At 45.6% G+C, this 27,942-nt stretch overlaps 1 protein-coding gene across 1 annotated transcript; it reads left to right on the forward strand.

The window, feature by feature from the left end:
- The first annotated feature begins 14,250 nt into the window (after positions 1–14,250).
- On the forward strand, positions 14,251–26,646 carry LOC117559875 (son of sevenless homolog 1-like). Its single transcript, XM_034236598.1, is given in 8 exon segments — positions 14,251–14,647; positions 18,200–18,317; positions 20,163–20,335; positions 22,851–22,967; positions 23,656–23,849; positions 23,851–23,903; positions 25,412–25,527; positions 25,688–26,646. Coding segments are annotated over 8 exon segments (1,341 nt in total). The 5' UTR covers positions 14,251–14,458; the 3' UTR covers positions 26,069–26,646.
- The last annotated feature ends 1,296 nt before the right edge of the window (positions 26,647–27,942 follow it).

Consider the following 27,942-nt stretch of genomic DNA (forward strand, 5'->3'; position numbering starts at 1 on the left):
GAAGGACAAAGGAATACGTTTCCAGACACCACTCACTAAAATACGCATTTATTGGGAAGCCGGAGTGAAGACCTATGACGACGCCATAGACGCCGCCAGGGACATGAAGAAGAGGGGACTCGAGATGGAGGTACCAGGCGGAGCCGCCGCACCTGCGGAGGAGAGGAGGGCACAACCAGTCTGGCAACGAGTCAGGGGAAAGGAAGGAAGACACGACTCAGCGCGCCGAGCGAGAGAAATGTTGCAAAAATGGAAAGCGTAGGACTGTTTTGCTTGAATAACTTTCATTGAGGATTGAAGAAATATACAGGCTTTTTTTTGTATTGTATCGGATACCAACGGAGAGAGGTAGGCCAGTGTTAAGACGTGCCTAGACAGCACGTAACCCCACGAGTTGGGTATAGTCTCAAGTCTAGAGAGGGGCCCTCTTACGAGAGGATTTCCCCTGCACCCACCAACGGGGAATTGGGGATGTTAGAACCCCAGGGTTGGAAGCCTTTGTGTGTTTTGTTAACGACTGTTTAGCCCAGAGCTCCGAGGGAGCATACCAGAAGAATAACCTACCAATACACATAAATGGTAGATAAAACATAAACACTAAGATACTGTTGCTGTGACGGAGCGGATCACATGAGTGACTCACTCCGCCACTGACAGCCGACACACACACACACACACACACACACACACACACACACACACACACACACACAACACACCAAACATTTCGGAGAAAAGACGGAGCTGCATCACTTCCGTGTTTTAAATTCCTGCTATGAACCATGCAATTTCTTATTTATTTTTACTTTTGTTAATTATGGGGAATGACGGTTAAGAGGTAGTTAACCTGTGTATGTTTGGTGCAGATAGTTTCCTCATGTTGGAGGAAATTACATTTATGTTGACAATGTGGTTTGGAGTTGATTGTGTCACCTGTTGACGGTGAGCCTGTGGGAGGGGCCATGGGTTCAAAAGGGACAGTGTTGGTTCCTTGTGGGGGCGGACTGTGTCACTCGAAGAATGTTGCAGTGAAGGCAACAGCTGGGATGTGTTCGGGGGTTTGTTGCAGAGAAGGCAACAGCCAGAACACGTTTACTCTGAATGAGTGATGGACGGCCTGTTTTTGTCTTTTATTTTTGTTGTTTACATTGTGCTGGTTCCGTTTTTGTTTTGTTGCTGTAAATAAAGTTGTGGAGCTTAACCCAACCGACTAGGCCAGTGTTTTTTGAACGGACAAATAGAGCCCCGTCACAGTCGCTAAATGTGAATGGTCTTAACATACCAAAGAAGAGAGAAAAGGTTATGACAAAGTTAAAAAAGGAAAATGTACAAATTATATTCCTCCAAGAGACTCATTTAACATATTTGGAACATGAGAAATTAAAGAGATATGGTTATAGACACTCATATTACAGCTCCTATAAAGAAGGTCACAGAAGGGGAGTTGCAACGTTAATATCAAACAAAATCCAATTTGATTATGATAAGGAAATCAGGGACAAGGAAGGAAGGTACATTATAGTGAAGGGCAGAATAGAAAATGGACCTATAACATTGATAAATGTTTATGCCCCTTTATGCGCGAAAAAAAAGAAAAAGTTTTAACAACATTATTTATTGACTTTTCATTCCGGTATAATCATTTTGCTCAAAGATGGCACTGTTTGTCAGAGCACTTCATCCTTCTGGGATTTCATGAAGAACAGCTCCAACGCCTGTGTGTATGGGAATGCCTCTGGTGCTGGTCCATTAACTGCCAGTGTTTCCCACAGATCTGAAATATACTTGGGGGGGTGGTTGTAGCGGGGGGGGGGTTGAGGTGACGTGCAACAACATTAACCTTTCTGTTGGTCGCTTGTTAGCAGACCCTTCACGCGATGGCAGAGCGAACAGGTACAGGTACAGGCAGGGCCTATAGTGACAGCCCTATAGTTTAAATCTACCACCCACACATGAACATATGGAAATGGGTTACTATTTAAAAAAATAAATGTATTTATTAATGTATTTAGGAACCTATCCATGTGATTTTAGTGGGGGTCGACCTCAAATCCTCTAGGGGGGTCCAGGGGCATGCCCCCCCGGTAAGATTTTATTTTTTATTTTGGAGTTAAATGCATCAATCTGGTGCATTTTGAGGGGAAATAAAGAGATCTATGGAAACACCTATATTAAACAGAACTGTATACATTTCAATAATCATAAAATCAAGGCCATAACCAACAACATCCCATTTCCAATATGAAAAAAACACTGAAACTTGTTAATTTATTTTTGGTTCATTTATAGTTGTGAGTGTGTCTGAGCTCCTGAATCAGCCTCTCCTGTCTCCCTCCTCTCCCCCCTCTCCCTCCTCTCCCCCCTCTCCCTCCTCTCCCTCCTCTCCCCCCTCTCCCTCCTCTCCCCCCTCTCCCTCCTCTCCCCCCTCTCCCTCCTCTCCCTCCTCTCCTGTCTCCCTCCTCCCCTCCCTCTCCCTCCTCTCCCCCCTCTCCCTCCTCTCCCCCCTGCTCCTCTTTGAGGCAGCAGCAAAGACTAGTTTTCTCTCAACAAGTTTTAAAAGTGTATCTTACCTTTTTTCACCTAGTTAACTTTTTATTTATTTATTCATGCATATTTTACTAATCACATTACATTTCATTTAGCTGACGCTTTTATCCAAAGCGACTTCTAATGACCGATTACAGGGACATTCTCCCTGGAGTAACTGAGGGCTAAGTGCCTTACTCAAGGGCACACTAGTGGTGGTGTTCCTGGCGGGATTTGAACTCACAGCCTTCCGATCTTCAGCCCACCTCACTCTCCATTAGACCAATCACTACCCTCTCAAATGGAAATATGTGTTTACATAAATGGTGACCACACCGTTTGAGACCCACTGAGAACTTAGACTAAGTTAACTATCTAAACACTCAGAGAGTCCTTTACCTCACCTGAGCTGAGGTTATCCCGAGCTTGAATGACACACAGAGACCAATCAAGGGCTTTGATTTATGATCTGTATGACAGTGGCCATGTCGGCATCATGTGGACAGCCAGTCACCCTGTGTGAGGCAGGCCACTTAACAGGCCAGAAGGAGGCGAGATCAGAGCAAGGGAGCGAGGGATCATTGTCTACAAGTTAATCGATCGCAGATGGCGTCGTGGTCACGGACGAATACAAAAAAAATATATAAATAAATAACTAAATGGGTCGCGAAATATACTTGGGCGGCCGTTAATATACCTGGGCGGCCCGCCCAAGTATAGTCTATGTGTGGGAAACCCTGTACATTAACAGCTGATATTACATTAAAAGAGGTTATAGATGCAATAACTATGTTAAAAAATAACAAGTCTCCAGGTAGCGATGGATACCCTGCAGGATGGTATCAGCTGTTTAGAGATGAAATGGCACCGTTACTCCTGGCATCCTTCAATTGGACTCTCCAAAATAATAAGATGCCGCCATCATGGACTGAAGCAATCATATCAGTCACTCCAAAGCCGGGAAGAGATAACGAACTCTGTGGGAACTATAGGCCTATTTCGATATTAAATGTAGACTACAACATCTATACAACCATTATTTCTAAACGATTGAGCACCTTCATAGACGATTGAATAGAAGAACCAAACAGGATTTATGAGGGAACGCCAGACCCAGGACAATATCGTAGAACAAGCAAAAAGGGCAAAACAAGATACTTTATTGGTAAGCATAGACGCAGAAAAGCATTCCATCGGGTGAATTGGGATTTTTTGTATACAGTGTTAGAACGACTAGGATTCAATAATAAATCAATACAATGCATAAAAACACTGTATCAACGACCTACTGCTAGAATTAAAATAAATGGAAACTTATCTGAAAAATTTGGCTCACAGAGATCGACTAGACAAGGTTGCTGCCTGTCACCAGCTCTGTTTGCCCTACTCATTGAGCGTCTAGCTCAATGAGTAGGGCAAACAGAGCTGCCTGTCACCAGCTCTGTTTGCCCTACTCATTGAGCCTAGCTCAAGTAATCCGCCAAAAAGAGGGAATTACAGGAGTGGTGGTGAATGGTAGTGAACACAAGGTGGGGCTATTTGCTGATGACGTAGTGGCATTCCTCGAGCAACCAAATGCATCACTCCCAGTACTGATGAGGCTACTTGAATCATATGGTCATCTCTCAGGATATAAGATTAATGTCTCAAACACACAGGTACTTGCTCTTAACTGTACTCCATCAACAGAGATCAAAGAGTTGTTTAATTTTAATTGGAATCTGGAATATTTGGGGATTTACATCACTAAAGGAACATCTAAATTATTCAAAGCAAATGATGGCCAGATCAATGAGGAGATTCAAAAAGATATAGACAGATGGTCTGCTCTACCACTGGGTTTTAGTTCAAGAATTGAGACAGTCAGGATGAATATATTACCCAAGCTTCTATACCTATTCCAGTCCCTACCAATAAATGTCGCTCAAAATCAATTCACAAATTGGGATAGGATAATATCTAGGTTTATTTGGGGAGGTAAAAAACCCAGAGTCAGATATAAAACCCTCCAACTCCCAAAGGATAAAGGGGTATGGGCCTCCCGAGTCTGAAAGGACACTTCTATGCTGCCCAGTTGAGATACATAGTTTGTTGGTGTAAACCAGGTTATACAGCGAAATGGAAAGAAATGGAAAGAGCATTTGGAGAATACCCTATTCAGAGTATTATAGGAGATAAAGACACATACAAACAAATCATATGGATTCAATTACATTATTCACACTGGAGGTATGGTTTAAAATAGTAAAAATTCACAAAATACAAGAAGACATAAAGATATTGAAATGGGTAGCATTCGACAGTAGCTTTGTACCAGCAAGACAAGACGAATGTTTCAGACGGCGGGTGACCAAGGGAATCACAGCATGGTGCACTTTGGAGAAGAAAGGGGAACGAGAGAGTTTTCAGGATATGAAAGATAAATAGGATTTAGGGAAACATGGCTTCTTTAGATATCTACAGCTGAGGGATTATTATAGAAGACACATCAGGGGAACACCTTCCAAGGACGCGAATGAAGTGATTCAGACTATAATCAATTCGTATGGAGGAAAACAAATTAGGACTATATCTGTACTATATTGAGCACTAACAATGAACAAATATTTAACCACATATATAAAAGAAAAATGGGAATCAGAATTCAACACGAAAATTGAAAATAATGAATGGCAAAAGATGTGGAGAATACACCAATCATCCACCAGCTCGCGGATATGGAGGGAGTTCTCTTGGAAAAATCTGATCCGTTCTTTTACAACACCCAAAGTTAAAAACAGATACTCAAAAGTCACCATGCTGGAGGGAATGTGGAACAGCAGAAGCAGATCATTCACGTCTTTTGGAAATGTCACAAAATTATTTTACGGAAAATGATATAAAACCAAGAGATAGATGCTGAGTTAAAGTGTTGATAGCCGGCAAGAAAGCCTTCACAAGGAAATGGAGGCAAGTGGATATCCCTACCCAAGGACAATGGATGGAGATAGTAGAGGAAACCTACATAATGGAAAAACTGACACATCGGTTGAGACTAAGTCTACCAAACATGGAAGACCAGTGGAAAGGATGGACATTATATAGAGAAGAAGACAAACACATTGGACAAGATGATCCAGGAAACCATTGAGAGTTAAACTCCGAGGAGGAGGGCTCTTTTGGACGGTCGATTTTATTTTGCATTTTTATTTCATTTTTGAGTTGCGCCTCAACATATGGATGCAAATTGAAATTGTATTTTCGAATGTCAAAGTTAAATGACATTATGTACGTTTGGAATTCAGTGCAATTATTTTCAATAAAAACAAAGTATAAAAAAAGAAAAAAGAAACAACAATGTTTTAACAAATGGTATTAAATAATGTGAGGACAGAACTGTGAACAGTACAGCTGAAACTTTAACTAAGTAACTCAGTTTCCTCTCATCACTAACTCATGCTTGCATCATGGAGTTAGCTCCGTGTGTTGCTGCTAGCATACAGAACACCTGACGGGGAAACGTTCCTCTGGACGGAGCTCCAGAGCTGAAGAGAGACAGCCGGTGCATTCCTCCGTCTGGAGCTCTTTTGATAAATGTTTAGACACACTGCTCGTGTTGCCGCCCTCACATGCTGAACTCTGATTGGTCCCGCCCTCACATGCTGAACTCTGATTGGTCCCGCCCTCACATGCTGAACTCTGATTGGTCCCGCCCTCACATGCTGAGCTCTGATTGGTCCCGCCCTCACATGCTGAACTCTGATTGGTCCCGCCCTCACATGCTGAACTCTGATTGGTCCCGCCCTCACATGCTGAACTCTGATTGGGCTTTAGACAACGAGCATCGAGACGGGTAAAGTTTAACCACCTCAGAGCGCTTCTCTCCGCCATCTCCTCCTCCGCGTGTTGCTGCATGTACATAATACACATGACATATATTTTTTACATGTCTCCAGTACCGATAAAAAGACCGATAACGTCGGAGCTTAACGGTCTTTAATAATTCAGCCCCGGGGCCCGTTTCACACCGGGGCTCGGTACCCAGCCCTAGTGTGAGTATTTGCTTTACGCTGCGCACGGTCCCGCCAGGTGCAGTGGGCATGCATAACACGGCGCTAACAGTTCACGAGCGTGCGCCCCTCCCTGTGATCCAGTAGATCATGAGTGTGTTCTCCCTGTGATCCAGTAGATCATGAGTGTGTTCTCTCAGTGATCCAGTAGATCATGAGTGTGTTCTCTCTGTGATCCAGTAGATCATGAGTGTGTTCTCTCTGTGATCCAGTAGAACATGAGTGTGTTCTCTCAGTGATCCAGTAGAACATGAGTGTGTTCTCTCTGTGATCCAGTAGATCATGAGTGTGTTCTCTCTGTGATCCAGTAGATCATGAGTGTGTTCTCTCTGTGATCCAGTAGATCATGAGTGTGTTCTCTCTGTGATCCAGTAGATCATGAGTGTGTTCTCTCTGTGATCCAGTAGAACATGAGTGTGTTCTCTCTGTGATCCAGTAGATCATGAGTGTGTTCTCTCAGTGATCCAGTAGATCATGAGTGTGTTCTCTCTGTGATCCAGTAGATCATGAGTGTGTTCTCTCAGTGATCCAGTAGATCATGAGTGTGTTCTCTCTGTGATCCAGTAGATCATGAGTGTGTTCTCTCAGTGATCCAGTAGATCATGAGTGTGTTCTCTCTGTGATCCAGTAGATCATGAGTGTGTTCTCCCTGTGATCCAGTAGATCATGAGTGTGTTCTCTCAGTGATCCAGTAGATCATGAGTGTGTTCTCTCTGTGATCCAGTAGAACATGAGTGTGTTCTCTCTGTGATCCAGTAGATCATGAGTGTGTTCTCTCTGTGATCCAGTAGATCATGAGTGTGTTCTCTCTGTGATCCAGTAGAACATGAGTGTGTTCTCCCTGTGATCCAGTAGATCATGAGTGTGTTCTCTCAGTGATCCAGTAGATCATGAGTGTGTTCTCTCTGTGATCCAGTAGAACATGAGTGTGTTCTCTCTGTGATCCAGTAGAACATGAGTGTGTTCTCTCAGTGATCCAGTAGATCATGAGTGTGTTCTCTCAGTGATCCAGTAGAACATGAGTGTGTTCTCTCTGTGATCCAGTAGATCATGAGTGTGTTCTCTCTGTGATCCAGTAGATCATGAGTGTGTTCTCTCTGTGATCCAGTAGATCATGAGTGTGTTCTCTCAGTGATCCAGTAGATCATGAGTGTGTTCTCTCAGTGATCCAGTAGATCATGAGTGTGTTCTCTCTGTGATCCAGTAGAACATGAGTGTGTTCTCTCAGTGATCCAGTAGATCATGAGTGTGTTCTCTCTGTGATCCAGTAGATCATGAGTGTGTTATCCCTGTGATCCAGTAGATCATGAGTGTGTTATCCCTGTGATCCAGTAGATCATGAGTGTGTTCTCTCTGTGATCCAGTAGAACATGAGTGTGTTCTCTCTTTGATCCAGTAGATCATGAGTGTGTTCTCTCAGTGATCCAGTAGAACATGAGTGTGTTCTCTCAGTGATCCAGTAGAACATGAGTGTGTTCTCTCTGTGATCCAGTAGATCATGAGTGTGTTCTCTCTGTGATCCAGTAGATCAGGGGTGGCCAACCTGCGGCTCTCGAGCCGCATGCGGCTCTTTGCCTAGTTTCATGCGGCTCTTCAGTTCATATTGAATTTTATATGTGTGAGTTTGGGGGAGAGACACTGACTCCTGACTAGTGGTGCACGGTGTACCGATACTTGAAAGGTATACCGCGATACCCTGCCGTTAAAAACGTTACGATTCCTCAGTTTAAGAATGACGGGGGAAAGTACTCCGGTGAGAAAGCGCCGTTTAAATAAGAGCTGTGTGTGTTCAGCGCTCTGCTTCCACTCCCTGCTCTGCAGCCGTGCCTACAGTCCCGCCCCTCTCAAGCACGATCAAGTGCCTCCCCGCTCTCGTGCACGCGCTAGCTGCCAGAGCATGTGAGAAAACGAGAAGCATGGCTGCAAGTGGGAGTGCAACTGCCGCTGCCCCTCGGCTTGTTGACAAAAAAGACGTCAGAAGCAAAATGTGGAAGTATTTTAGCTATATCTCTGACAGTGAGGGCAAGCTTACGGACACCACGAGGCCTGTCTGTGAGAAATGTATTAATTTTTATTTAATACGAATTCTTGTCATTTATTTTATTTATTGTTCTCATTGTTTAAAAGTTTGTGTTATGGTTCTGGTGTGAAATAAAGCACAATAATTACATTTAAGACTGTTTCCCTTTTTTAAGAAAAGTATCGAAAAATAATCGGAATCGCAATTCTTGACTTGGTATCGAAACCAAAATGTTGGTATCGTGACAACAATACTCCTGACAGTTAAACCTGATATTTAGTAGGTCTGTTAAGTATTGAATGCTGATAATTCTGACGTAATTTGGCCGGTCAAAGTTGTTTGGGCTCGGATAAAATTGCTCCGTTACTTTCGTTCCGTGTTACTTTCGTCCCGTGTTACTTTCGTCCCGGCTCTCCCTACTTGTGTATGTGTGGTGTCAGGTGTCAGTATGAGAGGATGACAGCGCGTCTAATTTTGATGTGGCCCAAGAGCCAATCACAATAATACCTGCGATGCAGTGAACCAATCACTTTTTGAGGGGGGGAAAACCTATGATTAAACACTACTATCCAGTGTTTCCCCTACCATTGTCTTGGAAGGGCGCTGCACCCCGCCAACGGAGCCCCGCGCCCCCCCCTGAAATTCAAGGTGTTTAAAAAATATATATAATTTTTTTTAAATTATATATATCGCACCAAATTGCAAATAATCTATAACTACTGTCACTTTTCACATTGAACATGTGCTCTTTTATTAAATAAACTAAACGCTTTCATTTGAAGTTGTGAATTTAGTGTTTTTGACCCTGAGAAACACTGATGCATTAATCAATAACAATAATCCACAGCTCCTCTCTCTGCTCCAGAGGATTTAAAAAATATATATCCCAATGCCACAAAAATGCATCAGTGACGTGGTTGAAATCTTGTCTCCAGAAAACAAAAAACTGAAACAAGCGGTATCAGTGCCTGTGTGTTTGATGTGGCTCTTTGCAGTAACATAGAAAAAATGTGGCTCTTAACCTCTGACTGGTTGGCCACCCCTGTAGTAGATCATGAGTGTGTTCTCTCTGTGATCCAGTAGATCATGAGTGTGTTCTCTCTGTGATCCAGTAGATCATGAGTGTGTTCTCTCTGTGATCCAGTAGATCATGAGTGTGTTCTCTCTGTGATCCAGTAGATCATGAGTGTGTTCTCTCTGTGATCCAGTAGAACATGAGTGTGTTCTCTCTGTGATCCAGTAGATCATGAGTGTGTTCTCTCAGTGATCCAGTAGATCATGAGTGTGTTCTCTCTGTGATCCAGTAGATCATGAGTGTGTTCTCTCTGTGATCCAGTAGATCATGAGTGTGTTCTCTCTGTGATCCAGTAGATCATGAGTGTGTTCTCTCTGTGATCCAGTAGAACATGAGTGTGTTCTCTCTGTGATCCAGTAGATCATGAGTGTGTTCTCTCTGTGATCCAGTAGATCATGAGTGTGTTCTCTCTGTGATCCAGTAGATCATGAGTGTGTTCTCTCAGTGATCCAGTAGATCATGAGTGTGTTCTCTCTGTGATCCAGTAGATCATGAGTGTGTTCTCTCTGTGATCCAGTAGATCATGAGTGTGTTCTCTCTGTGATCCAGTAGATCATGAGTGTGTTCTCTCAGTGATCCAGTAGATCATGAGTGTGTTCTCTCTGTGATCCAGTAGATCATGAGTGTGTTCTCCCTGTGATCCAGTAGATCATGAGTGTGTTCTCTCAGTGATCCAGTAGATCATGAGTGTGTTCTCTCTGTGATCCAGTAGATCATGAGTGTGTTCTCCCTGTGATCCAGTAGATCATGAGTGTGTTCTCTCTGTGATCCAGTAGATCATGAGTGTGTTCTCTCAGTGATCCAGTAGATCATGAGTGTGTTCTCTCAGTGATCCAGTAGATCATGAGTGTGTTCTCTCTGTGATCCAGTAGAACATGAGTGTGTTCTCTCTGTGATCCAGTAGAACATGAGTGTGTTCTCTCAGTGATCCAGTAGATCATGAGTGTGTTCTCTCTGTGATCCAGTAGATCATGAGTGTGTTATCCCTGTGATCCAGTAGATCATGAGTGTGTTCTCTCTGTGATCCAGTAGATCATGAGTGTGTTCTCTCTGTGATCCAGTAGATCATGAGTGTGTTCTCTCTGTGATCCAGTAGATCATGAGTGTGTTCTCTCAGTGATCCAGTAGATCATGAGTGTGTTCTCTCAGTGATCCAGTAGATCATGAGTGTGTTCTCTCAGTGATCCAGTAGATCATGAGTGTGTTCTCCCTGTGATCCAGTAGATCATGAGTGTGTTCTCTCTGTGATCCAGTAGAACATGAGTGTGTTCTCCCTGTGATCCAGTAGATCATGAGTGTGTTCTCCCTGTGATCCAGTAGATCATGAGTGTGTTCTCTCAGTGATCCAGTAGATCATGAGTGTGTTCTCTCAGTGATCCAGTAGATCATGAGTGTGTTCTCTCAGTGATCCAGTAGATCATGAGTGTGTTCTCCCTGTGATCCAGTAGATCATGAGTGTGTTCTCCCTGTGATCCAGTAGATCATGAGTGTGTTCTCTCTGTGATCCAGTAGATCATGAGTGTGTTCTCTCAGTGATCCAGTAGATCATGAGTGTGTTCTCTCTGTGATCCAGTAGATCATGAGTGTGTTCTCTCTGTGATCCAGTAGATCATGAGTGTGTTCTCTCTGTGATCCAGTAGATCATGAGTGTGTTCTCTCTGTGATCCAGTAGAACATGAGTGTGTTCTCCCTGTGATCCAGTAGATCATGAGTGTGTTCTCCCTGTGATCCAGTAGATCATGAGTGTGTTCTCTCAGTGATCCAGTAGATCATGAGTGTGTTCTCTCAGTGATCCAGTAGATCATGAGTGTGTTCTCTCAGTGATCCAGTAGATCATGAGTGTGTTCTCCCTGTGATCCAGTAGATCATGAGTGTGTTCTCCCTGTGATCCAGTAGATCATGAGTGTGTTCTCTCTGTGATCCAGTAGATCATGAGTGTGTTCTCTCAGTGATCCAGTAGATCATGAGTGTGTTCTCTCTGTGATCCAGTAGATCATGAGTGTGTTCTCTCTGTGATCCAGTAGATCATGAGTGTGTTCTCTCTGTGATCCAGTAGATCATGAGTGTGTTCTCCCTGTGATCCAGTAGATCATGAGTGTGTTCTCCCTGTGATCCAGTAGATCATGAGTGTGTTCTCCCTGTGATCCAGTAGATCATGAGTGGTGTTCTCTCTGTGATCCAGTAGATCATGAGTGTGTTCTCTCAGTGATCCAGTAGATCATGAGTGTGTTCTCTCAGTGATCCAGTAGATCATGAGTGTGTTCTCTCAGTGATCCAGTAGATCATGAGTGTGTTCTCTCAGTGATCCAGTAGATCATGAGTGTGTTCTCCCTGTGATCCAGTAGATCATGAGTGTGTTCTCCCTGTGATCCAGTAGATCATGAGTGTGTTCTCTCTGTGATCCAGTAGATCATGAGTGTGTTCTCTCTGTGATCCAGTAGATCATGAGTGTGTTCTCTCAGTGATCCAGTAGATCATGAGTGTGTTCTCTCTGTGATCCAGTAGATCATGAGTGTGTTCTCTCAGTGATCCAGTAGATCATGAGTGTGTTCTCCCTGTGATCCAGTAGATCATGAGTGTGTTCTCTCTGTGATCCAGTAGATCATGAGTGTGTTCTCTCAGTGATCCAGTAGATCATGAGTGTGTTCTCCCTGTGATCCAGTAGATCATGAGTGTGTTCTCCCTGTGATCCAGTAGATCATGAGTGTGTTCTCTCTGTGATCCAGTAGATCATGAGTGTGTTCTCTCTGTGATCCAGTAGATCATGAGTTTGTTCTCTCAGTGATCCAGTAGATCATGAGTGTGTTCTCTCTGTGATCCAGTAGATCATGAGTGTGTTCTCCCTGTGATCCAGTAGATCATGAGTGTGTTCTCTCAGTGATCCAGTAGATCATGAGTGTGTTCTCTCTGTGATCCAGTAGATCATGAGTGTGTTCTCCCTGTGATCCAGTAGATCATGAGTGTGTTCTCTCAGTGATCCAGTAGATCATGAGTGTGTTCTCTCAGTGATCCAGTAGATCATGAGTGTGTTCTCTCAGTGATCCAGTAGATCATGAGTGTGTTCTCTCTGTGATCCAGTAGATCATGAGTGTGTTCTCCCTGTGATCCAGTAGATCATGAGTGTGTTCTCTCAGTGATCCAGTAGAACATGAGTGTGTTCTCCCTGTGATCCAGTAGATCATGAGTGTGTTCTCCCTGTGATCCAGTAGATCATGAGTGTGTTCTCTCTGTGATCCAGTAGATCATGAGTGTGTTCTCTCTGTGATCCAGTAGATCATGAGTGTGTTCTCTCTGTGATCCAGTAGATCATGAGTGTGTTCTCTCAGTGATCCAGTAGATCATGAGTGTGTTCTCTCTGTGATCCAGTAGATCATGAGTGTGTTCTCCCTGTGATCCAGTAGATCATGAGTGTGTTCTCTCTGTGATCCAGTAGATCATGAGTGTGTTCTCCCTGTGATCCAGTAGATCATGAGTGTGTTCTCCCTGTGATCCAGTAGATCATGAGTGTGTTCTCCCTGTGATCCAGTAGATCATGAGTGTGTTCTCCCTGTGATCCAGTAGATCATGAGTGTGTTCTCCCTGTGATCCAGTAGATCATGAGTGTGTTCTCTCAGTGATCCAGTAGATCATGAGTGTGTTCTCTCTGTGATCCAGTAGATCATGAGTGTGTTCTCTCAGTGATCCAGTAGATCATGAGTGTGTTCTCTCAGTGATCCAGTAGATCATGAGTGTGTTCTCCCTGTGATCCAGTAGATCATGAGTGTGTTCTCTCAGTGATCTAGTAGATCATGAGTGTGTTCTCTCTGTGATCCAGTAGATCATGAGTGTGTTCTCTCAGTGATCCAGTAGATCATGAGTGTGTTCTCTCTGTGATCCAGTAGATCATGAGTGTGTTCTCTCTGTGATCCAGTAGATCATGAGTGTGTTCTCTCTGTGATCCAGTAGATCATGAGTGTGTTCTCTCTGTGATCCAGTAGATCATGAGTGTGTTCTCTCTGTGATCCAGTAGATCATGAGTGTGTTCTCTCTGTGATCCAGTAGATCATGAGTGTGTTCTCTCTGTGATCCAGTAGATCATGAGTGTGTTCTCTCTGTGATCCAGTAGATCATGAGTGTGTTCTCTCTGTGATCCAGTAGATCATGAGTGTGTTCTCTCTGTGATCCAGTAGATCATGAGTGTGTTCTCTCAGTGATCCAGTAGATCATGAGTGTGTTCTCTCTGTGATCCAGTAGATCATGAGTGTGTTCTCTCAGTGATCCAGTAGATCATGAGTGTGTTCTCTCTGTGATCCAGTAGAACATGAGTGTGTTCTCTCTGTGATCCAGTAGATCATGAGTGTGTTCTCCCTGTGATCCAGTAGATCATGAGTGTGTTATCCCTGTGATCCAGTAGATCATGAGTGTGTTCTCTCTGTGATACAGTAGATCATGAGTGTGTTCTCCCTGTGATCCAGTAGATCATGAATGTGTTCTCCCTGTGATCCAGTAGATCATGAATGTGTTCTCCCTGTGATCCAGTAGATCATGAGTGTGTTCTCCCTGTGATCCAGTAGAACATTAATGTGTTCTCTCTGTGATCCAGTAGAAAGAACATGAGTGTGTTCTCCCTGTGATCCAGTAGAACATTAATGTGTTCTCCCTGTGATCCAGTAGAACATGAATGTGTTCTCTCAGTGATCCAGTAGAACATGATTGTGTTCTCCCTGTGATCCAGTAGAACATGATTGTGTTCTCCCTGTGATCCAGTAGAACATGAATGTGTTCTCCCTGTGATCTAGTAGAACATTAATGTGTTTGCCATGTTTCCCCTGCAGGTGCATAGTGGAGACGGAGAACCTGGAGGAACGTGTCGCAGTGGTTTCGCGGATCATCGAGATCCTGCAGGTGTTCCAGGAGCTCAACAACTTCAACGGGGTTCTGGAGGTGGTCAGCGCCATGAACTCGTCCCCGGTCTACAGGCTGGACCACAGCTTCGAGGTACTGACTTACCTTCGAGGTACTGACTCACCTTCGAGGTACTGACTCACCTTCGAGGTACTGACTCACCTTCGAGGTACTGACTCACCTTCGAGGTACTGACTCAGCTTCGAGGTACTGACTCAGCTTCGAGGTACTGACTCACCTTCGAGGTACTGACTCACCTTCGAGGTACTGACTCACCTTCGAGGTACTGACTCACCTTCGAGGTACTGACTCAGCTTCGAGGTACTGACTCACCTTCGAGGTACTGACTCAGCTTCGAGGTACTGACTCAGCTTCGAGGTACTGACTCACCTGAGGGTCTTTATATATCTAACCTACAGTCGATGCACCTTGCATGTAGTAGAATGTAAACAATAGAACCAAGATGGCGTCCCTCAGAGAACAACACTGAGGTTGCAGTGGAATTGTCCAAAAGTCAGCTCCTATCGTCTCTTCCTATTCATTATTCCTCTACTCTGTGTGAAACGTCACAGGGTTAAGGAATAGTGGATAAGAGAAATCAAAAGGACTTAGGAGAAGAGACTGCTTTGAGAGTCTGCACTCACACCATCGACGTATTTATGATGCGCCAGCGGACGTCATGCGGGGTAAAGTTGAACAAACCCCACACAGCTCAGTAAAGACTGTGAGATGTTGACTTTATTTGATCATTTCAGTAAAAACTAACGTTCATATTTCTCTTTGATTATAATACTGATGAACGTTCAGAACAAAGCACTTTCGCAACTTACCACATACGTTTTAAAAAGCTTAATAAGCACCGTAACTTTCATGATATCATTTCTCCGTCATAATCGGTTGTTTCCGTGAACGGCCGACTGTTGAGTGACGGCAAATGCTGCGGCTGCAATGCATTGTGGGGCAGCATTTTCTCCTCTCCTTTCGGTGAGGGAGGTCCAGTGGTTCCTAAGCTAAAGGAGGTTATAAAGGAAGTTTGAAACCTCCTTTCCTATCATCTAGAGCAGCGGTTTTCAAAGTGTGAGGCGCGCCTCTCCTCAGAGAACATAAGAACAGCCGCGCCCTCCCAATTATTATTGCTATTATTATTATTATTACTATTATTGTTGTTGTTGCTGCTATAATGCAGGGGTATTCAATTGCATTTGAAAGAGGTCCAGTCAGAGAAAATGTCATTAAATGCTCTGTTTTTGCTGTCTACCTTTCTCTTTTTTGAGCATGCCATTTGAAACTAGAGAATGCAATTCCTGACGAAATTGCTCGTGGGAATGCTTTATGCTGAAAAGCTGACGCTAAACTGCTATGCTGAAATGTAATGTGTAAGAAGAAAGTGAAGACTTTAGATTGAAATGAAACATGAACACTGGAGGCTTGAATGTGTGATGAGATAAGAAAAGAAAGTAAAAAGGCTTGGAAAAGCAGCAGAATATTTGAACTGCAAACTTTTGAACTAACTTGATGGCGAATGATCTGTCGCCATGGCAACGGCATTTGATGACACCCCATAATACGCTTAGATATGTTGATAGCTGCATCGTTAGCAAACCTGTGAAGTCTTGGGCTGTTTGGAGTATTTTCACTGAAGTTATGAGAAAACCGCGTTTCATGGCGAGCATTGGGTTGCCATGGCAACGGCATTTGAAGAAATCTCAAAACTGTCCCGTAGATGTCTTCACGGCTGGACTGTTAGCACACATGTGAAGTTTGAGCACTTTTTGACAATTTTCATAGGAGTTATAGCAATATCGTGTTTTATTGCAAGGGATGGCAACAGCTTTTGAGGAAAACTCACTAATGGCACATAGAAATGTTGAAGGCTGGACCATTAACTGTCATCTGAAGTCTGGTGGTGTTTTGACCATTTTCATATCAGTTACGACAACATCGTGTTTTTTGGCGAGGGATACGTTTCCATGGAAACAGCCTATGGTGAGATCTCAGATTTGGCGTAGAGCTGTTGAGGCATGGACCGGTGATATACAAGCGAAGTTTGGGGGCGATCGGACCGTGTCCATTGGAGTTACAGCGACATCGTGTTTCATGGCGAGGGATGCGTTTCCATGGAAACGGCATATGATGACACCCCATCATTGACGTAGAGCTGTTGAGGGCTGGACCATTAACCTTTATCTGAGGTCTGCTGCTCTGAGCATGTCAGGTGGAGTTATGACATCGTGTTCCATGCATGGTTCCATGACACAGGTGTTTATATTTGAGCTAACGGGGTGTGCAGAGATCAAAGGTTTCCATGGTGATGTGCAGTAATCGGTGAGAGGAGAGCATTTTCATTGTTCTGAATGAGAGATAAACCTCTTACATGTGAACGTTTTCTTGAAGAACCGTAACAGATATCTGTGAAATTTCAAAACGTGAAGCATGTCAAGGAACTTGAGCATCTGAAGTGTAATTGTTGTGTACTTTGGGGTTAATAATGTGGCCTTTTTGGCAGATTAACTAAAAGTGTGCGGCTGCTGTGGTGGGGATCGATGAGGCTGAACATACAATGGAGTTTAATGGAGACATGTTGAACGTTTTTGTCACTTCATGCCCTCAAGAGGCATTTTGTTTAATCATTTTGCTTAATTTTTTTTTATCTTTCAAGCTACGAGATGTTTTCCTACGTTTGTCATGAAGAATTATGTCTCAGGAATGTAGGGTTTGGGAATTATGGCAGGTTTAAAAAAATGAAATCTGTCCTCCACTCTAGCTGTGACATCACGCACTCTAAATCTGAAGAAGGCCTCTGTACCAAGGTCTGAACAATGTTTAATATCTCTAAAAGTATGAATCAGATTTAAAAGTTGTGTTACACGAATAATGTCAGAAAGATGTGTAACATGTTAAAGTTGGAATGAGGTTTCTGAGTGAAAGTATGAACGAACAGTTAGCAGTTGAAGTTGCATGAAGATTTGTTGAAGTCTGAAGAGTTTCTCCATTGACTTCCATGTTAAACATGTGATGTATTATGGGATGTATCTCTGGAATTATGAAAGTTATGAATGAGAAAAGTAATATCCATTGATTCCCGACCGAGCTGAACGTTTTGATGTTTGAACGGAGTTTCTGCGATGTTCAATGCGGGAGGAGAAGAGGGCCAAAATAACCCGGCGGAATAATAAAGAATTTTGTGCAGCAGAACAAGTAGTGGGAATGCTGTGTCAGCGTTCCCACTACTTGTTATGCTGCTTCTTCTTCAACTGCGCACAAAATTCCTCACTGACTGCACCAATTTGATTGGCTGAGTAGCGTCACCTCCTTAAAACATTAAATACTTTTTATTAAACAATTTCTGGCGCCCCCCTCCCCTGAAGCTCTCTGACGCCCCCCCAGGGAGGCGCGCCTCACACTTTGAAAACCGCTGATCGAGAGAATTAGCTCTTATCCTGGCTGCCACTGAGGGACTTCCGGGTAATTTCACTCCGTTAGGAAGGTTCCTGAGAGAAACGGACTATTCGACCGCAACCTGAAACTACATTGTCCCACAAGGGACAAACAACAATAATTGGCAGTAAAGCAGCGCCCACTAGTGGCCTGTCAGGGTGCTGCCTTATTTTCAGATCAAATGGTAATCAGTTGTTGTGTTCTCAGCAAATCCCGAGCCGGCAGAGGAAGATCCTGGAAGAGGCCCACGAGCTGAGTGAGGACCACTACAAGAAGTACCTGGCCAAGCTGCGCTCCATCAACCCCCCCTGCGTACCCTTCTTTGGTACGACCCTCACCGTCTGTCACTCACCTGTCTGTCTCTTACCTGTCTGTCACTCACCTGTCTGTCTCTTACCTGTCTCTCACTCACCTGTCTGTCACTCACCTGTCTGTCTCTTACCTGTCTGTCACCTGTCTGTCACTCACCTGTCTGTCTCTCACCTGTCTGTCACTCACCTGTCTGTCTCTTACCTGTCTGTCACTCACCTGTCTGTCTCTCACCTGTCCTTCACTCACCTGTCCTTCACTCACCTGTCTTTTACTCACCTGTCCTTCACTCACCTGTCTGTCTCTTACCTGTCTGTCACTCACCTGTCTGTCTCTCACTCACCTGTCTGTCACTCAGCTATCTGTCTCACCTGTCTGTCACTCACCTGTCTGTCTCTCACCTGTCACTCACCTGTCTGTCACTCACCTGTCTGTCACTCACCTATCTGTCACTCACCTGTCTGTCTATCACCTGTCTGTCACTCACCTGTCTGTCTCTCACCTGTCTGTCTCTCACTTGTCACTCACTCACCTGTCTGTCACTCACCTGTCTGTCTCTCACCTGTCACTCACTCACCTGTCCGTCACTCACCTGTCTGTCACTCACCTGTCTCTCTCTCACCTGTCACTCACTCACCTGTCTGTCTCTCACCTGTCTGTCTCTCACCTGTCCGTCTCTCACTTGTCACTCACTCACCTGTCTGTCACTCACCTGTCTGTCTCTCACCTGTCACTCACTCACCTGTCCGTCACTCACCTGTCTGTCTCTCACATGTCACTCACTCACCTGTCTGTCTCTCACCTGTCTGTCTCTCACCTGTCCGTCTCTCACCTGTCACTCACTCACCTGTCTGTCTCTCACCTGTCTGTCTCTCACCTGTCTGTCACTCACCTGTCTGTATTTCTCACCTTTCTGTCTCTCACCTGTCACTCACTCACTTGTCTGTCTCTCACCTGTCTGTCACTCACCTGTCTGTCTCTCACCTGTCTGTCACTCACCTGTCTGTCTCTCACCTGTCACTCACCTGTCTGTCACTCACCTATCTGTCACTCACCTGTCTGTCTATCACCTGTCTGTCACTCACCTGTCTGTCACTCACCTGTCACTCACTCACCTGTCTGTCTCTCACCTGTCACTCACTCACCTGTCTGTCTCTCACCTGTCTGTCTCTCACCTGTCTGTCACTCACCTGTCTGTATTTCTCACCTTTCTGTCTCTCACCTGTCACTCACTCACTTGTCTGTCTCTCACCTGTCTGTCACTCACCTGTCTGTCTCTCACCTGTCACTCACCTGTCTGTCACTCACCTGTCTGTCTCTCACCTGTCACTCACCTGTCTGTCACTCACCTATCTGTCACTCACCTGTCTGTCTATCACCTGTCTGTCACTCACCTGTCTGTCACTCACCTGTCACTCACTCACCTGTCCGTCACTCACCTGTCTGTCACTCACCTGTCTCTCTCTCACCTGTCACTCACTCACCTGTCTGTCTCTCACCTGTCCGTCTCTCACTTGTCACTCACTCACCTGTCTGTCACTCACCTGTCTGTCTCTCACCTGTCACTCACTCACCTGTCCGTCACTCACCTGTCTGTCTCTCACATGTCACTCACTCACCTGTCTGTCTCTCACCTGTCTGTCTCTCACCTGTCCATCTCTCACCTGTCACTCACTCACCTGTCTGTCTCTCACCTGTCACTCACTCACCTGTCTGTCTCTCACCTGTCTGTCTCTCACCTGTCTGTCACTCACCTGTCTGTATTTCTCACCTTTCTGTCTCTCACCTGTCACTCACTCACTTGTCTGTCTCTCACCTGTCTGTCACTCACCTGTCTGTCTCTCACCTGTCTGTCCCACAGGTATCTACCTGACTAACATCCTGAAGACGGAGGAGGGGAACCCGGACTTTCTGCGCCGACACGGGAAAGATCTGATCAACTTCAGCAAGAGGAGGAAGGTGGCAGAGATCACAGGAGAGATCCAGCAGTACCAGAATCAGCCGTACTGCCTGAGGGGGGAGCCGGACATCCGGGTCAGAACCGGAACCTCCTAGATACACACCTGTAGCTTCACCTGGTTCCCTCTTAGATACACACCTGTAGCTTCACCTGGTTCCCTCTTAGATACACACCTGTAGCTTCACCTGGTTCCCTCTTAGATAAACACCTGTAGCTTCACCTGGTTCCCTCTTAGATACACACCTGTAGCTTCACCTGGTTCCCTCTTAGATACACACCTGTAGCTTCACCTGGTTCCCTCTTAGATAAACACCTGTAGCTTCACCTGGTTCCCTCTTAGATACACACCTGTAGCTTCACCTGGTTCCCTCTTAGATAAACACCTGTAGCTTCACCTGGTTCCCTCTTAGATACACACCTGTAGCTTCACCTGGTTCCCTCTTAGATACACACCTGTAGCTTTACCTGGTTCCCTCTTAGATACACACCTGTAGCTTCACCTGGTTCCCTCTTAGATACACACCTGCAGCTTTACCTGGTTCCCTCTTAGATACACACCTGTAGCTTCACCTGGTTCCCTCTTAGATACACACCTATAGCTTCACCTGGTTCCCTCTTAGATACACACCTGTAGCTTTACCTGGTTCCCTCTTAGATACACACCTGTAGCTTTACCTGGTTCCCTCTTAGATACACACCTGTAGCTTTACCTGGTCCCCTCTTAGATACACACCTGTAGCTTTACCTGGTCCCCTCTTAGATACACACCTGTAGCTTTACCTGGTTCCCTCTTAGATATACACCTGTAGCTTCGCCTGGTTCCCTCTTAGATACACACCTGTAGCTTTACCTGGTTCCCTCTTAGATACACACCTGTAGCTTCACCTGGTTCCCTCTTAGATACACACCTTTAGTTTCACCTTGTTCCCTCTTAGATACACACCTGTAGCTTTACCTGGTTCCCTCTTAGATACACACCTGTAGCTTCACCTGGTTCCCTCTTAGATAAACACCTGTAGCTTCACCTGGTTCCCTCTTAGATACACACCTGTAGCTTTACCTGGTTCCCTCTTAGATACACACCTGTAGCTTTACCTGGTTCCCTCTTAGATACACACCTGTAGCTTCACCTGGTTCCCTCTTAGATACACACCTGTAGCTTCACCTGGTTCCCTCTTAGATACACACCTGTAGCTTCACCTGGTTCCCTCTTAGATACACACCTGTAGCTTCACCTGGTTCCCTCTTAGATACACACCTGTAGCTTCACCTGGTTCCCTCTTAGATACACACCTGTAGCTTCACCTGGTTCCCTCTTAGATACACACCTGTAGTCTCACCTGGTTCCCTCTTAGATACACACCTGTAGCTTTACCTGGTTCCCTCTTAGATAAACACCTGTAGCTTCACCTGGTTCCCTCTTAGATACACACCTGTAGCTTTACCTGGTTCCCTCTTAGATACACACCTGTAGCTTCACCTGGTTCCCTCTTAAGATACACACCTGTAGCTTCACCTGGTTCCCTCTTAGATAAACACCTGTAGCTTCACCTGGTTCCCTCTTAGATACACACCTGTAGCTTCACCTGGTTCCCTCTTAGATACACACCTGTAGCTTTACCTGGTTCCCTCTTAGATACACACCTGTAGTTTCACCTTGTTCCCTCTTAGATACACACCTGTAGCTTTACCTGGTTCCCTCTTAGATACACACCTGTAGCTTCACCTGGTTCCCTCTTAGATAAACACCTGTAGCTTCACCTGGTTCCCTCTTAGATATACACCTGTAGCTTTACCTGGTTCCCTCTTAGATACACACCTATAGCTTCACCTGGTTACCTCTTAGATACACACCTGTAGCTTCATCTGGTTCCCTCTTAGATACACACCTGTAGCTTCACCTGGTTCCCTCTTAGATACACACCTGTAGCTTCACCTGGTTCCCTCTTAGATACACACCTGTAGCTTCACCTGGTTCCCTCTTAGATACACACCTGTAGTCTCACCTGGTTCCCTCTTAGATAAACACCTGTAGCTTCACCTGGTTCCCTCTTAGATACACACCTGTAGCTTCACCTGGTTCCCTCTTAGATACACACCTGTAGCTTCACCTGGTTCCCTCTTAGATACACACCTGTAGCTTCACCTGGTTCCCTCTTAGATACACACCTGTAGCTTCACCTGGTTCCCTCTTAGATACACACCTGGAGCTTCACCTGGTTCCGTCTTAGATACACACCTGTAGCTTCACCTGGTTCCCTCTTAGATACACACCTGTAGCTTCACCTGGTTCCCTCTTAGATACAGACCTGTAGCTTCACCTGGTTCCCTCTTAGATACACACCTGTAGCTTCACCTGGTTCCCTCTTAGATACACACCTGTGTGTTCACCTGGTTCCCTCTTAGATACAGACCTGTAGCTTCACCTGGTTCCCTCTTAGATACACACCTGGAGCTTCACCTGGTTCCGTCTTAGATACACTTCTGTAGATTCACCTGGTTCCCACTTAAATACACACACATCTCTCTGTGGTCTCCCCTGATTGGCTGTGTGAGTAACATAACGTTCTCTTCTTGTGTTGAGAGCAGAAGTTCTTCGAGAACCTGAATCCCATGGAGGCCATGTCGGAGAAAGACTTCGCCGATCACCTGTTCAACAAATCTCTGGAGATCGAGCCCCGGAACGTCCGCTCGTTACCGCGGTTTGTAAGTATCGGCATGGCAACCATTAAACCTGTTGTCCACCCCCCCCCCCAGGTGAAGAGGTACACCTGTCAGATTAAAGTTAACCTGTCCCCCCCCCCCCCAGGTGAAGAGGTACACCTGTCAGATTAAAGTTAACCTGTTGTTGTCCCCCCCAGGTGAAGAGGTACACCTGTCAGATTAAAGTTAACCTGTTGTCCCCCCCCCCCCCAGATGAAGAGGTACACCTGTCAGATTAAAGTTAACCTGTTGTTGTCCCCCCCAGGTGAAGAGGTACACCTGTCAGATTAAAGTTAACCTGTTGTCCCCCCCCCCCCCCCAGATGAAGAGGTACACCTGTCAGATTAAAGTTCACCTGTTGTGTCCCCCCCCAGGTGAAGAGGTACACCTGTCAGATTAAAGTTAACCTGTTGTCCCCCCCCCCCCCAGATGAAGAGGTACACCTGTCAGATTAAAGTTCACCTGTTGTCCCCCCCCAGATGAAGAGGTACACCTGACAGATTAAAGTTCACCTGTTGTCCCCCCCCCCCCAGATGAAGAGGTACACCTGACAGATTAAAGTTAACCTGTCCCCCCCCCCCCCCCCAGATGAAGAGGTACACCTGACAGATTAAAGTTAACCTGTCCCCCCCCCCCCCAGGTGAAGAGGTACACCTGTCAGATTAAAGTTAACCTGTCCCCCCCCCCCCAGGTGAAGAGGTACACCTGTCCTCTGAAGTCTCCGGGGATCCGCCCCTCGCCCCCCCGCCCTCCCATGAGGCACCCGACCCCCCTCCAGAACGAGCCGCGCAAGATCAGCTACAGCCGTATCCCTGACAACGAGGGGGGTGAGGGGGGGGCAGGCTCCGCCCCTAACTCCCCCCTCACCCCCCTGACCCCCCCCCCCTGCATCCAGCTGCCCCGACGCTGTGTTCGATTCCCCGAGCCCCTCCCACTCCCGTGAGACTCACACACACATACACACCACACTCACACTGTACACACACACACACTCACTGTACATACACACACACACAATCGCACATATATACACAAACATATATATATACACTCACACTATACATACATACACACACACACACACATATATATACACACCAGAGGTTGCGCTAGACTTTTTCACTGCCCGTCATTTTGGCGGACAGGATCGTAAAATTTCCGTCACAATTCAGTGTTACCCGTCGGCCTTTACACTCTGGGGGGGGGGAGAGAGAGAACTGTCAACCCGGGGGGGGGGGGGGGGGGGGGAGAGAGCACAGTCGTGAACTGTCAACGGGGGGCGGGGCGCACGCTCGTGAACTGTTAGCGCCGTGTTATGCATGCCCACTGCACCTCGCAGGAGTGCGCACAGCATAAAGCCAACACTCAGACATTTCAATGATCTGTTCGGCAAAGTTGGGTTTGGAAACGGTATCATTTCCTTTTTGGCAGGCGTGCTTAACACCGGAGCCTCGCTGCGGGGAAACTTTGGCGCTGTTCCGAGTTTGTTCTAATCCGTCAAAATGACGGACTGCATTCAGATTTCTCCGCCATTGTTAAAAAAAATCCGTCTTTTCGGTTAACGTGACCTCTGATACACACTCACACTGTACATACATACACACACACACACACACACACACATATATATACATACACACACACACATACACATACACACTCACACTGTACATACATACACACACACACACACACACACACATATATATATACATACACACACACATATATATACACACTCACACTGTACATACATACATACACACACACACACACACACACATATATATACATACACACACACACATATATGTATACACACTCACACTGTACATACACACACACACACACACATATATATACATACACACACACACATATATATACACACTCACACTGTACATACACACACACACACACACACACACACATATATATATACACACTCACACTGTACATACACACACACATATATATATATATACACACTCACACTGTACATACACACACACATATATATATATACACACTCACACTGTACATACACACACACATATATATATATATATACACACACTCACACTGTACATACACACACACATATATATATATATATACACACTCACACTGTACATACACACACACACATATATATATATATATATATATATATACACACTGTACATACACACACACATATATATACACACTCACACTGTACACACACACACACACACACACACACACACACACACACTGAACAACAACAAGACAGATTAGCTCCTGCTAACCATATGATGATGTTCTCTGTATTAAACAGGTGTCTCACACACCATTCAGCCTCAGCATTAACATTATCATTAGCATTAGACTGCACTACACACATACACACACACACACACCTTCACACACTCACACACGCACACTAACCCCCCCTCTGTTCTCAGGGTCGTCCTCTGTCTCCTCCATAGTGAGCTTCAGCAGGGGGGAGGAGTCTGTTCCCCCCCCTGTGCCCCCTCGCAGGCGCCCAGACTCCGCCCCCGCTGACTCCTCCCCCTCCAAGGTAAATATATATATGTGTGTTTATATTCATACAGAAGAAGGAAGCAGGGGACTGTGGGTAGTGTAGTTTTCTCTGATGTTTGATGTAATAATGAATGTCCCAGCAGGGGATTGTGGGTAGTGTAGTTTTCTCTGATGTATGATGTAATGTCTCCCCCCAGGTGGTGCTGGACAGCCCCCCTGCTGTGCCCCCCCGTCAGCCCCCCCGTACTAAGCTCCTCCCCCCTCGTTACTCTCTGTCGGCCTCCCCCCCAGACAGCCCCCCCTCCCTCCCCCCCCGGGAGCCCCCCCTGCACCTGCTTCCCCCCCCCCAGGGCCGGACCTTCTTCCCCTCCTCCTCCTCTCCTCCCATTGGCTGCTCCTCGCCCCCCCCAGTCACCCCAAGCCCCGCCTCCAGGAATATGCCCCTCCCCTCTCCTCTGCCCCCCCTCCCTCTGGACGGCCCCCCCGTTCCCCCCCGACACAGCGTCCCCCAGCTGCCCCCCAAAACCTACAAGAGGGAGTCTTTCGGCCACGCCCCCCTGCTGGACCCCATGCTGTGATTGGACGACCTTGGAGGATGGCCTGCGGAGGGGGCAAGGCTAACACTACAGCTGATTGGACGGCCTGTGGAGGGGGCGGGGCTAGAACTAAAGCTGATTGGACGGCCTCCGGAGGGGGCAGGGCTAACACTACAGCTGATTGGGCGGCCTGCGGAGGGGGCTGGGCTAACACTACAGCTGATTGGACGGCCTGCAGAGGGGGCAGGGCTAACACTACAGCTGATTGGACGGCCTGTGGAGGGGACGGGGGAAACACTACAGCTGATTGGATCAGAGCAGACAGTGGATGTAAAGCCTGGAGGGTTGAGAACCAATACTAAAGATCATGTGCTCTTATTCTGAAAAACAAACTAATAATGTGCTCTTATTCTGAAAAACAAACTGATTGTGGCCTCCAGCTGCAGAACTCTGCAGAACCTCGGAGAACATTTGTCTGTCTGTGTTCGTCTCCTTTGTGGTGAACAGAGAGGATTGTGGGTAACGTAGTGCTGCAGCTTTCAGGTACTGATGGACCTCTGATTGTTCATGAAGCAGTACTCTTTAAAACAACAAGGGAATAAACGTGTTTGTACCACCGAGCCGGAGACCACAGCAACGCCTCGTTATTCACACATTGATAACTAACCACACACACACACACTCTTGTCTTTATCAAAAATATTAATTTAGCCCTTCATCACGAAAAACTTTAAAGAGTCCTCTCCTGCTGATGTTCAGGTGTATATCAGTATGTAGTGTCTCTACTTTAAAGAGTCCTCTCCTGCTGATGTTCAGGTGTATATCAGTATGTAGTGTCTCTACTTTAAAGAGTCCTCTCCTGCTGATGTTCAGGTGTATATCAGTATGTAGTGTCTCTACTTTAAAGAGTCCTCTCCTGCTGATGTTCAGGTGTATATCAGTATGTAGTGTCTCTACTTTAAAGAGTCCTCTCCTGCTGATGTTCAGGTGTGTATCAGTATGTAGTGTCTCTGCTTTAAAGAGTCCTCTCCAGCTGATGTTCAGGTGTATATCAGTATGTAGTGTCTCTACTTTAAAGAGTCCTCTCCTGCTGATGTTCAGGTGTATATCAGTATGTAGTGTCTCTACTTTAAAGAGTCCTCTCCTGCTGATGTTCAGGTGTATATCAGTATGTAGTGTCTCTACTTTAAAGAGTCCTCTCCTGCTGATGTTCAGGTGTATATCAGTATGTAGTGTCTCTACTTTAAAGAGTCCTCTCCTGCTGATGTTCAGGTGTATATCAGTATGTAGTCTCTACTTTAAAGAGTCCTCTCCTGCTGATGTTCAGGTGTATATCAGTATGTAGTGTCTCTACTTTAAAGAGTCCTCTCCTGCTGATGTTCAGGTGTATATCAGTATGTAGTGTCTCTACTTTAAAGAGTCCTCTCCTGCTGATGTTCAGGTGTATATCAGTATGTAGTGTTTCTAGCTTTAAAGAGTCCTCTCCTGCTGATGTTCAGGTGTATATCAGTATGTAGTGTCTCTACTTTAAGAGTCCTCTCCTGCTGATGTTCAGGTGTATATCAGTATGTAGTCTCTACTTTAAAGAGTCCTCTCCTGCTGATGTTCAGGTGTATATCAGTATGTAGTGTCTCTACTTTAAAGAGTCCTCTCCTGCTGATGTTCAGGTGTATATCAGTATGTAGTGTCTCTACTTTAAAGAGTCCTCTCCTGCTGATGTTCAGGTGTATATCAGTATGTAGTGTCTCTACTTTAAAGAGTCCTCTCCTGCTGATGTTCAGGTGTATATCAGTATGTAGTGTCTCTACTTTAAAGAGTCCTCTCCTGCTGATGTTCAGGTGTATATCAGTATGTAGTATCTCTACTTTAAAGAGTCCTCTCCTGCTGATGTTCAGGTGTATATCAGTATGTAGTGT

The sequence above is a fragment of the Gymnodraco acuticeps genome, unplaced genomic scaffold (assembly GCF_902827175.1).
Source record: "Gymnodraco acuticeps unplaced genomic scaffold, fGymAcu1.1, whole genome shotgun sequence".
Taxonomy (NCBI): Eukaryota; Metazoa; Chordata; class Actinopteri; order Perciformes; family Bathydraconidae; genus Gymnodraco; species Gymnodraco acuticeps.